This window comes from Ixodes scapularis, unplaced genomic scaffold (genome assembly GCF_016920785.2).
Source record: "Ixodes scapularis isolate PalLabHiFi unplaced genomic scaffold, ASM1692078v2 PGA_scaffold5__190_contigs__length_132052651, whole genome shotgun sequence".
Classification (NCBI taxonomy): domain Eukaryota; kingdom Metazoa; phylum Arthropoda; class Arachnida; order Ixodida; family Ixodidae; genus Ixodes; species Ixodes scapularis.
In genome coordinates this window covers 61,003,300-61,020,944 of record NW_024609880.1, presented here as the reverse complement: position 1 = coordinate 61,020,944, position 17,645 = coordinate 61,003,300, and the positions used below count along the sequence as shown (strand labels likewise).

Sequence of the window (17,645 nt, the reverse complement as noted above, 5' to 3'; positions counted from 1 at the left end):
AAAGAATCGATTTTTATTTGGGCGTCAACTTTTCATTTACGGAAGAGCTGGCGTTCTAGATAAATTAAATCATCTGTTGTTTATCCTAACCTTTTTTTCCCCTGAATTTTTCGTTTAAGCATACTAAGGCATCTGCTTGGTAAAGCCGAAATAAAGTTGTTCTAGACATGTTAATCACAAATCCGAACCATGGGCTTGAAAAACATTTAAGTTTCGATTGGGGGTGGTTAACGTCATAATAATACGAGAATGGAAGAGTGGTACCCCAAATTGATAAGATTAGATAGTTTGCTTTTCAAATACCTTTAATATGCTGAAGAATTAATCTGTACTTCGGTCAATACGTTACTTGCGATGTGCCCATTCTGCAACAATCTGTAATAGTCAAATAATCTTGAACTACACAATGAGGCAGTTTTTCACCCTCAACCATAGTTCAATAGTAGTTGAGTTGCAGAAATGCAATTACTGCACTTCATATACGTTTCGGAGTAATTTTGTAGTCGTAACTATTTAAACATCATTACGTTTGACAAAATAATGCAGTTGTAATTTATTTACTCTCGCCAAAACATGTAAAAAAATTTCAATTTCAAATAATATTATCCTTATAATTTTTGCCACCCTAGACCTCACTTTTGTATATTTACTGACTAGGACAAGAGGTGCTGGGTGAAAACGTTATTTCCAGTCTGACAGCTTGGGGCTTTTTGAAAGCGCCAAGTCAGAGCCCCTGTCTGCCTCTCCAGTGGCATGGGCTTTGACGGCTTACCAACTGTCGAAGGCTATGACACCGGAGATGCAGACGGAGGTGACCTGATGGGGATCTGAGATGTATTTCATTATCAGCGTAAAGAAACATTTCGATGTTTTGAATTTTGCTATATGCTATAAGGCCCCTAAAGTTCGCAAGCCCTTAAAGTTAAAAAAAATGGTAAATTGGCGAACTTCACGCGCGCGCAAAGTATTTCTGCTGTATAAAGACCGGAATTCCAACCTGCAAAATTTACAAACTTTACTGGTCGGAAATATCACTTTCTGCCTATATAGCGAAGACTTGGGCGGCACAAACAAAGGGTTTTTATAGTGTATCGGATATCTTACTACAATTAAAGTAGGTAATTTTCAAAAAAATATATATATATTAAAATTGCGAGTTCCGGTCACTTTCATTCTTTCAGTTTCTACAGGGTCTGTTAGATAACATTTAAGTTGAATTTTTCCAATAATACAACACGCTAACATTTTCAGTAGCGTGACACAGAAATATTAAAACAAGCAATAGGTATCGTGCTCGGAGCTGAGTACCCTATCATGCGATATATAAAGTTGAGAAACAAGTGCATATTATGTACATGTACATTATGTAAAATATATAAAGTTGAAAAACGACAAATATAGAACAACATATATTAAATATTCAACGGTGAGAGACGAAATGCACCACTGCTTTTTTTAGTCGGGGAAAACGCTGTTACATAAACGTCGTTGAAATCGCGTAGCTCTCAAAAAAGAATAATTGTAAGGGAATTGCATCAACTTATAAAATATGTATTTTTAATACATGTTTCTTTCTGCTAACATTTATTTCTAATCTCAGTGAACTGATTTTAAACCGAAGTAGGTGGAATTCTAACGACATTTTTTTTTCGGTGTAATTCACTTATATCTGTTGACAATTTGCCTGCTTTTCCCATTAGAAATAAACTGGTCATTACCAAGTTTTATTGACAAAATGGGTGACGCAAGGGTGAAGTTTTGCATGCAACTGCTGTCGTAATGTGCGTTTTAATTAAATTTTGCTCGTGACGCGTTACCTTATGTTATTAAACAGGGTTAATACAAAACTGAAAATATCCTTCTCAAGAACGGTGCATGTCACGTATACTATTTTTTTTTATAAAACGTTGATAAGATATTGTGTAAAAAATCTACGAAGCAATTACACCACGTAACTATGAAACCTCTTAGCCGACATGACATGTTAATATACTAGCAATAAACTTATTTTTGAAAAATTGCTTTGAAAATAACAATATCGGTTTGGCTCCACAAGCACATACCAAGGGCTTGTGTTTGCTTCTCTAGTGAATAGCGATCGCACATTTGTGGTCTGCATGGGGCGCGTATATCTTTAAGTTCTGTTTATCTTTAAGCTATACGTAGTACGCAATCTCCATGATATGTTACAGCATTAAGCAATTTAAAATAATATAATTGGTAGACCCACCAGGGAATTAAAAGTGTCCCGACGAGTTTCACTGCCAGCAAAAATAAACCGGCGAATATCAGATTTTGTTCATTGAAAGCTGGGTAATACATTGTATTGTTTCATGCAGGAATACGTAAATCAGCCATGCGGGTACCGGGTATTCTGATAAACGTATTAAATTTTATCATTGGAATTATCTAATACCCAGGTAGAATGCATTCCTTGCAAAAGGACTTTAGCCGGTTTTATTTTAAATGTCCGGTAATCATTTAGGTTGATTCGGACCCCAGAATGTACGTTAACTGTGTGATCTTTGCCGCCAACCTTACACCGGTCTCACTAGCTTTCTGCAGGAAGGAAAAGGAAACCGTCAAACCTCAAAATGGGACTACGTTTAATTCCTAACAACGACTTTTTGACTAACCTGTTGTCGCAGACTATCTGGAGCAACTTTGGCCCTCCGTGGTCGCTACATCACGTATGTTATACTTAATGACTTCAAAGTGGTTTTATATACTTTTCAATAGTCGGAAGCAAAAGAATAAATTCTACTCAGTAATCGAAGTACACTCTATGAAGGAACCATTATTTGACCCTGGAAAACTTAGATTTCCTTAAGACTTTCCCACAAAAAAAAAAAGAAAACAAAAAGAGAACAAGAAGTGACAAGAAAGCAATACCACGAACTTCACGGCCCCATCCAAGGTGGAAAAGACACCTGGCTTCTATTCTAGGCACATATAGGAACATTCCACACTTTCCTATAATACAAAAAAAAAAAAAGAAAAGAAAAACGTGACGAAACAAAAGCGTTCACCGACACCAACGGTGGTATAGGTGCGACCGTTTCCTGTTTGGACCACGAGGTCTTTTCTCTATAGACCATGGAGCAGCATCAGGAGGAATTCTCGAAAATGAACGGCGGGCGCCTTGTTTTCATATTTTTTTTTTGTTGCTGTGATTTATAACGTTTTAATGTGTTTTACTCCTTTCCAGAGCCTACGGATCCTGCGACCGATACAATCGACTTGGCTCGCGTGCCGCAACAAAAAACTCTTTTCCTCTATATCAGGAACTGTTCATAAACACGGAACGGCTAAGGGATGTATTCTTGATAGTTGCTTAGTCTTAACATACGCTCCCGGGAGACTCGGGTAGTGTCCCTTGGGGCGAGCACGCAACAGTTTTTTTCTTTTTGAGTTTGTGGTTTATTTTTGCCTAAAACGCAGCTTCTGGTTGTCCAGTGCCGGAAGGTCCTCATGCGCAAAAAATGGCCGGTTTGTATTTCAACCAGTCACGCCGGGATCTTAATTTGGGTTCGCGCATGGCCACGTGATTACGCGATTTCCTGCCGTTTATAATGCATGGTATACGGCGAGCGCTATTTTGAATGCCCCTTTTTGCGGCATTTACTTTTTCATTTAATACCGTCTCGTAAATGTATGCCTTTTTCGTAATTGAGATTGGTAGATTGCGCGCTGCTGTAATTGTGTTTGCGTGGGTTTCCTCTTAAACTGGTATTCGAGACGCTAAATTCAGAACCGTAGACTCGGGGGGGATCGCTTCTAAGTTGGATTGGTCACCGAAGTTTCTTAAGAATAGATGTAAGGCGACAAGAAGGGTTCCAGTGAGCGTAGTTCCGTTTTAATCAGGAACTGGGCGTCCTATTTTGTGTCTAAAAATTTGCAAGCCCGAGGCGAACTTTGGTTTAATAAGTGCCTTCACGGTTTTCGACACGATGGTAAAGCATCTAAAAAAGCGGGGGTGCGAGTTCGGGCTATCTTAATTTGTTTTAGAGAGCATAGACGCGGTAATATTTTTTTAGTAAACGATATTAACATGTTCATCCAATATTATACTTTTTTATGCGAACTTTAAAATAGTTTAGGCTAGAAGAGGTTCTATTTGCTTCTTTCTCTTGGTTCATACACCTAAATAATTTGTTTCGGATAAATATTTCCCTAACGACGAAACAAAAATCACCAAGTTTATGACCAAATATACGCTGGACAAATCCCATATGATACGCTCTCGTAGTAGCCTTTTAATCCTTGGAGTTTCTCCGTAGATTACGGCTATTGACTCTCCCGAGTACTTTGCGGGAAACTAGATTAGTCAAATTTTTTACAGTGTATGGCGGGAGTTAAAAACAACAATTTATAGGCTGACTTTTGTTTTTACTTTTTTCTACTTTTACGCTCAGTTTAAGCTTCCGAGCTTAATACCCATGTGCATAACCCCCTATAAAGGCGACATGGGTCGTCCGTTACTAACAAGCTAATATTTATTGCTGCCAATGCACATACATCTTCCATAGCATTTCGCCAAATCCAATTTTCATGCAGGTAGATCTCACACTGACGCATAAATATTTTTTTTGTTGATTATTACTTCCCGAGATAACTGCCAAGAAGAGCATTTTCTACAGGATCTTGGTAATTGCGATCAACAAGTATCGTTTTCCATTACAGTCTATTAAACGTTTACACCTAAAAATTATGCCGTGATCTGCTGAGCTTTGAAGTTTTTTTGTAATCTTTTCAAGCGTTAAATGAACACTTTCATTCATGAAAGGTATTGACTAAGTCCACGAGGCTACATACACGAAAGCAGCATGCGTTCTAATAATCGATACCCGCATGCCATCTCCGTTTCAAATTTCGTTCCAGTCGACGCTGATCGAATAGCAATCATCTTTTCCCATTGTTGTCTTAAACCGCTCGCTGCCCGAAACACTTCCTATATCATTTTAGCCTGTCCCTTAAAAGCTCGTGTCTATTGAAGCAACAACCATCTCGAATGGCCGCTTCGCCTTTCCTCTTCACTTTCAAAGCGGTGCTTTCCCATTGGCACGCCGGGCTCGGAGTTAACGAGATTCGCTCCAGCTTATCCCTCCTTAATCTTGTTTCCTCGTTCACTAAGCCCCCGCCTCGCGTTTTAGACCGTTTCTAATTTTGAATTAAAAGTAACAACACTCATCGGTCGCCCAACTGAAGTTTTGGTTGTTTGCTTGCTTTCATGGCGGAGATCTTGCGCTAGTTGATATGCATCATAATATTTTTGTTTGCTTTGGTATAGTGTACAGCTAGAGATACACGCGTTCCATTTATTGCCAAATTTAGAGCCTATTTTGCTGGGATTGGGTCAGACATTGCAGGGACGGGAAGCTCGTAACGATAGCTTATAGGACTGTTGGACGTGATGATTTTCCGGTGTCGGCCATGTCTATGGTCTAGCAACGAGCAAAAACATCTCACCATCTCAATTTTCCAGTTTAGAAGCGCGGCCTTTTTTAACTTCTTTTCTAAGTGCCGTCAAACATTGACAGGGCTTCACCAAGATGAATGTGCTCCCGTGCCGCTGAACCATCAAATCAGGACACATCAACTATTAAAACCGGGCCTATCAAATTCCGCGTCAATACAAAGAGCAGCAGATTCACATTGAGCCTTAGTATATCTCGCCGCATCATGTCAATGAACGTTACTACCCGGTAATTTAAGGTTCATTGAGTTTTTACAATAAAATAGTGCCCGAGAACTGAAGCTTACGAGCTCGGTGCAGCACGTGCACGTACTGTCGAAAATGGCCAGCTGAACGGAAATGAAGCTACACACTATATGTCGTGCGTGATAATGTTCTACAAGTTTCTACGACGCGAACATCCTAGAAAAAACAAGACAACTTACATGTGAAATCCTTGCCTGCCATTTGCCATTGCCATTGAAGAGTTAGGCGACAACTGCGTTAGCGCACGTTCCCTCGCGCTGCAAAAAAAAAAAAAAAAATGTTGTGGCGTGTATTGTTTATACAGCCGGAAGTCAGTCTGCCTAGTGGGCGTCTGGTGTCTCAGCTGTAGATGAGCAACTGCGAGAAAAAGAAAAAGAATCTTCCTTTGGGAGTAAAGAAAAGTATAGAACTCCTTAAAGAACCCAAATCATACTAAATAAAGCGATAGAGAGCAGGAGTTTCGTGCCCGGATGTCAACCAACTACGCGATTCCCGTCCTTGAATAAATTGGGAGTCAAGATCAGCTGTGCGCCGAGAACGTGCATGCATACGTTTAAGAGCGGAGCGATCCTCGATAAAACAAAAGGTGACTTGGAGCAAGCTTCACAACGTCGCTGTCACACGCCGACCACGTAGGAAAACCGGTTTGCGGTGCGACAACCGCCAATCGAAGAAGAAGAAGAGTTCAGGTTCATCGACTTGCTTCCTTCCTTCCGCCACCAAGCAGCTTGCACGTGCCTCGCAAAAAGAGTAAAAAAAAAGAATAGCAACATGAGGCAAGCAGTGCGCGGGAGAAGGTGAAGTTGACAGCATGACCCCACTCCGCGCGTCACGGATTGCGATTTTTTCAACTCGATTATGGTAATGCCGGACGTCGCGTCGGGCGTCGCCAACTGGATCTTGTAGTTGGTTTATTCGGGTCCAGTTGGCTCGAGTAAAATAGTTGTCAGTTGTCAGCCGTCCGATTTTCTGTGTTTCCTTACGGATTGCGTTCCTAAAAAAAAGGGGTCTTCCGTCTTTTCGTTTGTATTCAGTCTTCACCGTAGAATATTACCTATGCAATATTGAGACAAAAAATAAATAAAAAAAAAAGCCAGCCAAAGTCTTCTCGGAATAAGTCAAGAATTTAGGGCAGCGTAGTTGCTATTATGTTAAGATATTTGAACATTGAAATTGAGTGAAATATTGTGTTGATTATTTCTCTCTCTGAAAAAAACATTGATCTGTCGAGTTTTTACTGTAGTCAAAACTAACAATGAGCGGATGGAACCCCTAGCTTTCTAAAACTGTTTAGATATTTTTCTTCGGTGTTCAAAATTTTTGTTCAGCGTCGGTTGTTTTCGAAATCGTTTCGAAGCATTCCAAGTTTCCTTATCTGAAACAAGTGAGCTCATTTGAACTGGCCCAGTGTTAACCCAAGGCGTACCAAACCTTTTGTTGAAACTGATGCTATGACTTAATAAACTATCTTACCGATAAGGCATTTGCCAAATACATTCTGACAACGAACCGGAGATTGAGACTTGAGTAGTCCCATATGTATGCATTAATTATTCGTTAGACAGATTATCCGTGCGATATTGCCTTCCGCCGTTCTCCCATGCGCTGCCTCGTGGAAGTTTCGTGACGCAAGAATTATCCTTCTATCCATCGAGCGTACATTCGAAAACCGGAATATATAAAACGGGCACGTGGGAATTCGCCTGGACTGCGCAAAGCAGGTAGGCGTAAAGCAGCCTCTGACTTTCAATCGAGCAGCTGTCGTTTTGGGGTTTGCATACCCACACATCGTTTCACCTTAGGATGGACGACAGCGGAAACTGCGAACCACGCCTGCCAATCCAGCGCAGAGAACATATCATGTGACTACGCGGCCTCGCGCGTCGTTGCGCACCTCCCAAAGGTCACGTGCCACTCACTCGGCATTTGATTGGGTTTGATGGCTCGTAGCGCTCCTACGGTCCATCGCGAGATGAGACGTGGCATAGCGCAGTGATCACGAATATCGTGTGTGATGAATTAAGTCCGTTTGACGGAGATGCGCTCCACTTGTAATTGGCGCAGTGGGTCCGACGTTATCTTGATCTAGGCACGACTCGGCGCTCCATCCTTCGATGTCCGCGCGAAGTGTGGGCAGAGTACAATAAAGGTTGTGGCGACGCACGTGAGTCAGAGATGGGCCTAGTGTGCGAAGTGGTGCAGCGAACGTCATATAGTTAGAACTGTCGCCTTTCATCTAGGATCACACCCTTGGAAATTGGAGGGACCTGTTGATTAATACACCAATGATGTCATTAACTAGATACGGCGGTGAACCAAATATTTTTTACCGACCGAGAGATGTTCTATTACTATTTTGATTATGCTTTCCCAGACCATCAGACAAGGAACCAAGATATCATTGTTCGCTAATTTAAAACTGTATACAGCTAGTGCCTCGTCAGAGAACAATTCTCATTCCAGAAGGTTTTGTCCGAAATATAGAATACAATACAATACAAGAGAATACAATACCATAATTTGATGTTGAATCAAGACGGATTATTTCATAACGTATTATGCCGAGAATTACCAGCAGAGTATAGTATCCCCATTCTGACAGTACGCTGTTAGAAGTTCAGTTCCTTGAATGAGAAAATGCTGAAAGCATTTTTTATTAAAACACATTAACACGACTTCAAAGCAACCGTCAAGGAGGCGCGCACGTAGTTTAAAGGTAATGAAATAAGTAAAATATATCCGTGACAGGTGATGCAATTAGTTTAGCGAAATGTACCTCTATTCCGTCGCAGCTGAAATCCCAAGTGTATTTAAGGCGCGGCCAGCCTAAGCATAGCCTCCTCGCCTAAGAAACACAGTGTGTGACTTAAAAGGCTCGATGTATACTTAATCACTTTCTATGAGTTGTGAATGCAAAAGCATGCATCCCGCTCTTCCGCTCCCTTTCCGTCTGCGGCGTACTTGCGTCGACGGTCGAGCGCGCGCGCTAGCCCTCCTCGGCGCGCTGACCTTGGGCGTGAAGCGGTGGAGTCGCTGCCTCGCGGACAAGCAGCGCCATGAGGTGGCGTGCGTTGCAACTGACGTGCAGCGGCCAATGGGTGCCTCGTGTATTAAAACTACGACACGCTTCAGCCAATGGAACCGAAGTCAAAATCTATCAGCTAATCTCCGCTCCTTTGGGATCGAGGAAACTAGGTGCCGTTTGGCTAGGCTTTTCGCCTGTATTCATAGCTGGGAGCTGGCTTCACTTGGAGAAAAGAGTTTAGGTGCCGTTTGGCGGGGTTTCAAAGCTGATATCGTCGGCTCGCTCCATGGGACAGTTAATGCGTTCGCATTGATATGTTTATGCTTTTAGCTTCGTGATTATTTTTTTAACGTTCTAGTTCGCTAATCTGCTTCCCGAACGATATTATAGTCCTTGTGATTCGCCTCGCCATGCTCGAAGTGACTACAGCGTATTTCTTTCTACCTACAAACTCTGACAACGATATCTCTCTCTCTTTTTATCTGGTTGCAGTGGGCATTGATAGGCGTCCTCGCTGCAATGCACGGCGCATCGGCGGGCAGATACACCCACTTCCAAGAGGACGCCTTAGTTGAGCCAGCTGTCCACGCGACCCCGGCCTTCGGGGATCGTACGCAAGGACACGGGGATGCAGCCCACCACGTCGAGGAACCTGAGGTGAGGAGTGTAGGCATCTTACCGATCGGTCACTCAATAAGTCAGTCCATTAGAGTTTGGTTTTGTTTCGGTGAGGCTCAGTCACAAAAACAATAGAGTAATAGTTGTCACAATTTACTCGGTAAATGGCCCGTATGCAGCTTTGCCAGATCTGCCTAGGGTCCACGGCCTCAGCGGCTTGTTTGGCGAGGCTCTTCCTCAAGCAGGGTGAATTGGTTCTTGTGGAGAATAAATATAAATAAATAAAGTGGAGCAGGTGACTTGTTGCAAACACAAAAAGCTAAAGGTTCCCACATACCATCTTTCAAATTTGCGGTGTGTTTGTTTAACACCACTTCGTCTTTAATTGTTCAAAACATGCTTACCGGTAACAGCAAGCCCGTGAGGATGTTCATGTCCTGCGTTTTTTAAACTTGTTAACCTAACAGTTACGCATTAAAATGGTAGGCAACGAGCTTTTGTTCCATCCACTGACTACAACAGATACTAATGTTAAAAGCTTTGTAACTATATTCGTACACACGTTTGTTCCTTCTTACCCAGTCTGGAAAGCATTGCATTATTATGTTGTTTAAATTTTTCAGTTCGATTACTGAATAAGCTTTTATGTTTTCAACCTAATTGAATTTGATACACCAGGACGGTCGCTATAATGTGGGACTTGTGTTTTCCGAAAATATCATCACTCAAGTAACCTCGACATGTTCCTACTTTCAACTCCTATTGCACAGAACGAAGATGATATGATTAGATTTTAGTGATGAAAAAGAGAAAGATGTAGCCCAGACATACGATACATACACATAGCGTCATAAGAAAACTAAGTGTCAAATTATAAAGCATTTCGTAATGTATAGCATGCACACTAACGCTTTGATCCTACTTTTGGCAGTCCACAAAAAGCAGTTTCTCATGGTATTGCGCTGAGATTTACTGCAGAGTTGCGGCTAGGCGGTGAACGCATGGAAGTAAAATATGAAAAAAAAAACTTACCTTATTTAAGTAAAAAAAAAAGAAAAGAAGAACCTTTTTCGGGCAATCTACCGATCTATTTTTCGGACGACGCGGACGATGCTTGTCATTCGCCCACCCAGCATTTTCGTCTTGGGAAAGGGGAGGGGGGTGGTTCTGGAAACTTTTATAACTGATCTACGGTAGGCCCGGGGTTGGGTTGGGGGCCGGGGGGGGGGGGGGGGGATAAGGATTGTTAGGAGAGCTATGAATTTTTTTAATTTATTGCTTTCCGATGTAGAGTTGGCGATTAAACAAATTTCGACGTGCTGTGTTGAGATTGCCATGCTTGACGTGCAACTCGGAAACCAGCAGATTTCTGAATTATTTTACCGGCACAAATTTTCATGATCCGTGGTGTAGTCATTACCATGGAGTGAATTATCTGCGGGACAAACTTTTCGTGATTATTTTCAAATCGAAGAATTGGCGAAACATATGTCTTTATGAAAACCAATATTTTTTTACCGTATCCTCCGTTCCAACTTCGCAGACGACAAAAGCTACGGCTCCTGCGACCCAATGCGAGCTGTCAGAGCAAACCGTGTGTCCTCCCGGTGCTGTATTGCCGCATGTCCGCGCCTCGCCATTGTATGTATGATGAGAACACTCGGCTGTCTAAAGGCAAAAGTAATTTGCAATCTTAAAAAAATTCCAATAACTTAATTACTTGAAAACTGATAAAATGCTCGACCTAAACACCCACAGCGAAGGACGATAAAATATTTAAAACATTAATCTTAAATATTTATAAAGTGCAATGTTGCCTGATGAGTTCAGGGCACAAGTTTGGGCATCGGAAGGTTAACGATTCCGAAATTATCCCACTTACTGACTTACTGGCGTAGACCCCGAGGTCATTTGGATGAGTGGCTTCAAGGATTGGAAAAGGCTCGGCACTGACGTATTGATAAGATGATACTGCTGAAAACGATAGCGTCTGCTGAGTCATTGGTTCGCGAATGCTGGGAGTTTCACATTCCGGTGGTGATGCAAAGTTCGTTGAATGCAAATCTCGACTCTTCTTTGAGAAGCAGGTGAGCATCGTTTTGACTTTTGCTTCAGGCGGTTTTAGGTGGTTTAGCTCATTTTGGACTCGCATTTTTTGCATCAGAAGTCGCACTCGGAAAAACATTGCAGCGACTGAACAGCATCGGTGCACAACATATTTCAGTGCTCCGAGGGGTTTGAAAGAATGATCGAGAGAGAATGCGAGAATAACGAAAGAGAGAGAGAGAAAGAGAGATTAAGAGAGGGAGGAACAGCACGAGATAGTGATAAGAAAGAAGACAGGGATGGAGAGAAGAAAGTCAACAATATCTACATGCAGTAACTCTGGGCTTGTTGACAGTAAGGGACCCGTCAAAATCTCAGCGAATCTAGAGGTTGCCATGTCACGCACCAAGAGGACGATCTTAGTTAAACATATAAAATAGCGCAAACAAGACAAAGATAACAAGTATGCAGGACGAGCGCTAACCAAAACTCCGTAGTCTGCGCGGCAAGACGGCGAAATGAACGAAAGTTCCCCCCAGCTACTCAGTCAGTGTAATACGTCTAGCACAGGACACGCAACAGGTCATAGAAGAGCCTGACTTGGCGCCAGAGTTCGGACCCAATCATTGCCTGCCCCGCTTTGTGCAACTTCAATGGGCTCCACCCCCTTCCGCCCGGAGGGGGGGGGGGGGGGGGGTGGCTGGATTAAAAACACGCCGTCGTTTCTCTTTTCGGTGGCTGCACCCTAACTGGTGTAGAGAGCCTTTTCAAAACATATCGTTTATTATTTGCTGCTAAAGTTTGATGCGGGAGACACTTCAGATGTGTATGCGAGTCAGTCTCAGAACTTGCGTTTGGCAGAAAAAAAGCTATTACTGTGTTTGCCTGGTGATCTTTTGCTTTCAGAGAAACTTCGGACTAACAGGCGGAATCTTTGTCATGGGATAGCACGACTGCATGCATCTGTTCCCAAATATATTCGCATGCGTCCTGAGAATCTCCGCTTTTTACGACTGAGTGCATGCCGTTTCGCGAAAATTTAATGTGGACATATTTCACAGTGACACAACATTTATTTCAGTTAAGGGGTCTAGCAGAGTGAAAGTGCCCTCCTCCCTTTTTTTTTTCTTCTTAGGAGGCAATTTCTCGGCCTTTTTTTATACGATTTCGGTCGAGGCTTCACGGCTACATCTATGAACGGCTCAGGCCGGACACGGGCATTGCATTAAAGTCTACAAGTTGACCCAAGCCGGCCGTTAATACTTTATTAATATATATATATATATATATATATATATATATATATATATATATATATATATATATATATATATATATATATACATTTTTTGTAGCCGCATTGTTTTTAGAAATTTGTTCAGAGTGTTGGGGAGAAAATTACAGTGGGGGAGACCCAAATGCTGGAAGTACGTGCGTGTGTATGTGTGTACTGACTGCTCTCTCAGATCAATACGTACCAGCGGCGCGGCATTCATTTTCAAACGCAGAGAAAGTAATGTCGTTTCCGTCCCTTTCTTTTCCCGTAAATAATTTTTGTCGCCGGCGCCGGCGGCGGCGTACTGTCGCTTCTCCCCATCAGCACGCACACGTGCGCGCCTACACGCTGCGCACCTTCGCAGGAGTTCACCATCTGTACGACCAGTGCGTGCACCGACAATATGGGCGAAAAGGTTCCCCTTAGGGGTGCTTTCCCTAAACAATTTCTTGCAGACCCCTCAAAAGCTGGTGGTATTCTTTAACATATTTTTTTTTGGTTGTACGGAGCGGGTGTGGGCAATTTAGATCATTGGAGGTTTTTTGTTAGACGCTTAAACCCGTCGTGACATTTCCCTTCCTTTTCAACCTCAGCACATGATTTTGTTCACTGTTGCTTACCATTTTAATTTTTGCATCATTTTCGAAACGGGGATTTCATCGCAAAAAAGGACAATCGGTGTTCTGTTTTCTCTCCTACCTAGCTGCATTTTTTGTAGGACCGCAAATTTGTCTGATAATAATAGCAGCAAACAAAAAGATTATGCTAGTTGCATTGACCATCGCATACCGTAGTCAACCTATGTAGCAGTGCAAGCCACCTGCCATGGCGAAAATGAAGAAGCCTCAGCGCGGGCCCGTGCAAATTAGCGTCGCGGGCTATGCCTTGACTCCTAAATATCGCCCCGTGCAAACTTCTAGTTGTCGGTCTCTTCGAAACAGCTAGCGTGTGATAGTTTCACACGGACCACCAAATTGCTCTGGTGATCCACCACCTGGCGACAGCTGTCGCTGTTTCCTCAATAAATTTCAACACTTGAAATCCAGATATTTTTATACACGCTGGTGCGGTCGAGCGCAGGATTTCTGCCTGCCTGTATTGTATAGTGCGTTTCTTTTATTATTGCCTGTCATGTCGAGGGAGGTGAACGGGGAGAATGAATACATGCAAGGTGTAGATGACTACCAACAGAAAATAAGAACGGAAATGAGAGGTGACTTTTATCGAAAGATATTCGAAGCCTAGGACGTTGAGAAAGAACTTTTTCTTAGCAATGCTTTAAATTATTACATAAAAGAGAAATACTTGGCGATTTTACCGCACTCGCATACTTGTCCCGCAACACTTATTTAAATGACATTTGAATAACTTCTCTCACTTGTTCAAGATTAGCAGGTATGAAATATTTATTGTTAGAAGACATTTATTGAATAAAAATGAAGTGCATAAATACACAGGGAGAGTCTGAAGGCGGCCACACTCTTAAATTGAGCGCCAAATCGACTTTTTGAAAACATTTCGGAGTACATATGTACAGAGATATAATAAGGTGGTGAATTTGTCCAGAAAAAGCACAGAATGATTGATTCACCTAGCAAATGAGCATAGAAAAAAAATCAGCATTTTCTATTTTTCGACTGCGTGTAAACAACAAACGATGTTTGGGTCACTGCCGTGTTTGTTTTGACAAACTGCAGAGGATATTTATCCAAATTTTGCTCACTTTCCATTGCACCTTTTCTTGCATTCTTTATAAACGCCACAATGGTCCAATATGCCATTTGATGATTTTGCACAAAAAGGCTCAGCGTAGATTCGTTCATAGGGAGACAAGGAATCTTAATTTTTAATTTGAATCATCTTTTCTTTTATTCAATGAATTCACCCTGCTGTACTTACTTCTTTTTCACTATGATCGTGAGATCATATTTTTCTGCCTTGCACTTGGGACCAGTTGTTCCGGGTTCATTTTCTTCTACCCCCGCTTTCAGTGCTAAGGAACAAAGTACTACCAAAGTATGCTGACTAGCCATAATGAGGTGTAGCACGATGAATTTCGGATAGGTTTCAGCCCGTCAGGCAGAAAAGTTTGTATTTCCTCTGACTTGGAGACGCTATCAACAGATGGCGCGTGCGTCGAAGGCGCGCGGTGCGTGCCGATTCGGGTTTCGTGGTAGACGATCTAGCGAAAGTTTTTCGATGCATGCGCCATCTGTCGGCAGCGTCTCCAAGTCAACGAACGCCGTCTGCGTCGTCCGGGAAATGGCACCGTAGATTGCCCAAAATAAGTGTTTTTTTTTTCTAATTGAACGAGGTAAGTTTGTTTGTTGACATTTAAACCTTATGCGTGCACCACCTAGCCGCACCTCTGTAATAAATCACAGCGCGATACTTTAAGAAACTGATTTTTCCGGATTCTCCATAGTTAGATTGAAGCGTTAGTGTACATGCTGTAAAAGGACACCATATAAATAACGAATACCACGGGGCTAACTTGAGTTCCAGGGATATTCTGCCAAGCTGTGCCTTTTCTGGTTCGGAGTATTGATTTCGAATTTGTTGTTACACCTTCTCCCAAGTTTCACTCTGTGTGTTTCTACTAAGGCTTTGACATAAAACAAAATATAGGGGCATGAATTTTCTAACTGAGCAATAGCATAATTCTTCTAATTGAATCCTTCCATCGTGTTTTATACCACCTTAGAACATAACTTACACATCGTTAATTTTACTAAAGGTTCCCTTTTCCCGCGTCTGTTGCTGGGGCCAGGTTAACCAGCGAAGAAATAAAAAGGCCAGCACACTGAAACTCGTATCATAGAGGATAAACGGGCACAAAATCATTACCTAGAGTCACGTAAATGGGTTTATGATTAAGCCGTGACCGAACGTGACATACGCTTTTCACGCACGCGCTCAGATGCTGGAGCGTGCTGGGCTCCAGTCTGGTTTCGATAATTGCCTTCCTCACCCCGCTCATGACCCAAAAAACATTCATTCCATCTTATTCACAGGAATACCCGCCACAGCCGCACGCTTACCAGTTCGCCTACGAAATCAAGGATGAGCACGGAAACACGAGACACCACAAGGAAGAGAGCGACGTCCACAACAACCGCAAGGGCTCGTACAGCTACCGCGACGCCAACGGCGTTTACCGGGTGGTCAACTACGTGGCTGACAAAGGAGGCTTCAGGGCATGGATCAGGACGAACGAACCGGGCACCGCCAACCAGAACCCAGCCCACGTGCGCATCACGGCCAGGGACCCGCCGCCGCACGTGGTCGAGGCGGCTCAGGCGAAACCTCCGCACAAAGAGGACCAACCCCCGCATCACCACGAGCCCGAAGACTTCGAATCGGCAAGACCAGCGGTGGCTGCCATACCCGCTTTCACGCATCCGGGTACACTACCAATCCACACGGTGCATCCGGCAGGCGCGGTGGCCGCTCCCGAAGTGGCTGCGGTGCCCGCGTTCCACCATCCAAACCCCGGCCACCGTGTGCAGGAAGTCGATGAGTTTGGCCCGTCCCACGGAGGCTCTGTCGTGGGACACCATCCCGCATTTCAGGGCCCCGAGCCCGCGAGGCTTCACAAGTTTACGCTCAACGACGCCAGGGTTTATGAAGGCTCCCACGATCAACTTCCCCATCCGGGTTACGGCGGCACGCGTCCCCACAGCGTCGTAGAGAACAGGGCATCTAGCGCTCCGTATTACTATCAACAGCAGGTGGAACAAGTTCCCTTTCTGAAGTACGGAGCACGAGCCCATGCCCCGCCGGAGCCGAAACACGGTTACTACTCACAGGTGGCGTCTCATGTCACCGATTCGGTTCCAGACACGGTTCCGGTCTACAAGTCAATTCGCAATTTCCCGAGGCTGCAGAGCTCTATCAAAGACGCCGACAATCCTGAGGTTGAGAGTACGAAGCACGGCATACCGGTGGGGGTAACTTACATCAGGAACCCGGAGCCACAACCGTCCTTCCGCCGTTCAGCGTCCTTCGACGTGGAGCCCAGCGGAGTGGCTGCGAGGTATCAGAAATACCTTGACTGGAACCGCAACGGAAAGTTCCGCGACTAAGTCGCCTACTCGTATTAGCTCCTCGTTTCCTACGTCCGGCGAGAGTCTCTCTTGTAAATACTCATTCTGATTTGCATGAGTTGTTGCGGCTGACAGCGTCTGCGGACGCTGGAGTTTGCGTGGATGAGTGTAGCCTCGTGGGTTTTTGCGCAGGTACCCTAAAGCACACGGGGCGCATTTTGATTTGGTAGTCGATTTCACGCAGTTAAAATAACTGATGTTGCTTTTTCTTTTCGTATGTTAGGTACTTCTCGCCTTCACTTCTTTCAATCAACTGTATGCGCGAAGACGTTACTCCGGCCATGTAATAGGAGCGTGTTTCGCAACCAACTATTTACGATTGAGGACACAACTAGAAACAAAAATGAGCGAACCTTCTTCTCGGAGCGGTGAGACTCGTTTAAACATTGGTGTCGTTTTCTTTGTGATAGCAATTCAAGCTGGTCTTTTTGAGGACGCATCATCATGTTACATGTTTCGCTATATTCAATTGTAGGGCAACATTGTTTCTTGCATGTTCAAGACTTTTTTGTTCGTGGTTTTTGACAAAAATAAAAAAAATAAAAACGTTGAAACGTTTATATTATGCTTTTGTGGCTTTTTACGACGACGAAGAGTACGCACCTGACGTCGGGAAGAGCGGACTTGCATGTACACTGTTGTAGTGCTGTGTAAATAACTGCGAGTATCTTTCAGGAAAGACGATAAGGTATCAAAGCATGTGACTACACAAGATCTGAGCAAGGAATACGATATATAGGTGAGTGCCCGCAAGGGCCAGTTGCAAGTGACTGGCACTAGAATCTCTTTTTTTCAGATCATACCAAAGGTAGAGAACTCGAGTCCGAATCCTCATATGGCGATCATCTCCCA

The 17,645-nt window shown here is 43.4% G+C and overlaps 1 protein-coding gene across 1 annotated transcript; it reads left to right on the top strand.

The window, feature by feature from the left end:
* Nucleotides 1-8,939: 8,939 nt before the first annotated feature.
* On the top strand, nt 8,940-17,351 carry LOC8025001. Its single transcript, XM_002407753.5, has 2 exons — nt 8,940-9,404; nt 15,702-17,351. Exons 1-2 carry the CDS (start codon nt 9,267-9,269, stop codon nt 16,770-16,772), a joined length of 1,209 nt encoding a protein of 402 aa, XP_002407797.3. The 5' UTR covers nt 8,940-9,266; the 3' UTR covers nt 16,773-17,351.
* Nucleotides 17,352-17,645: the final 294 nt, after the last annotated feature.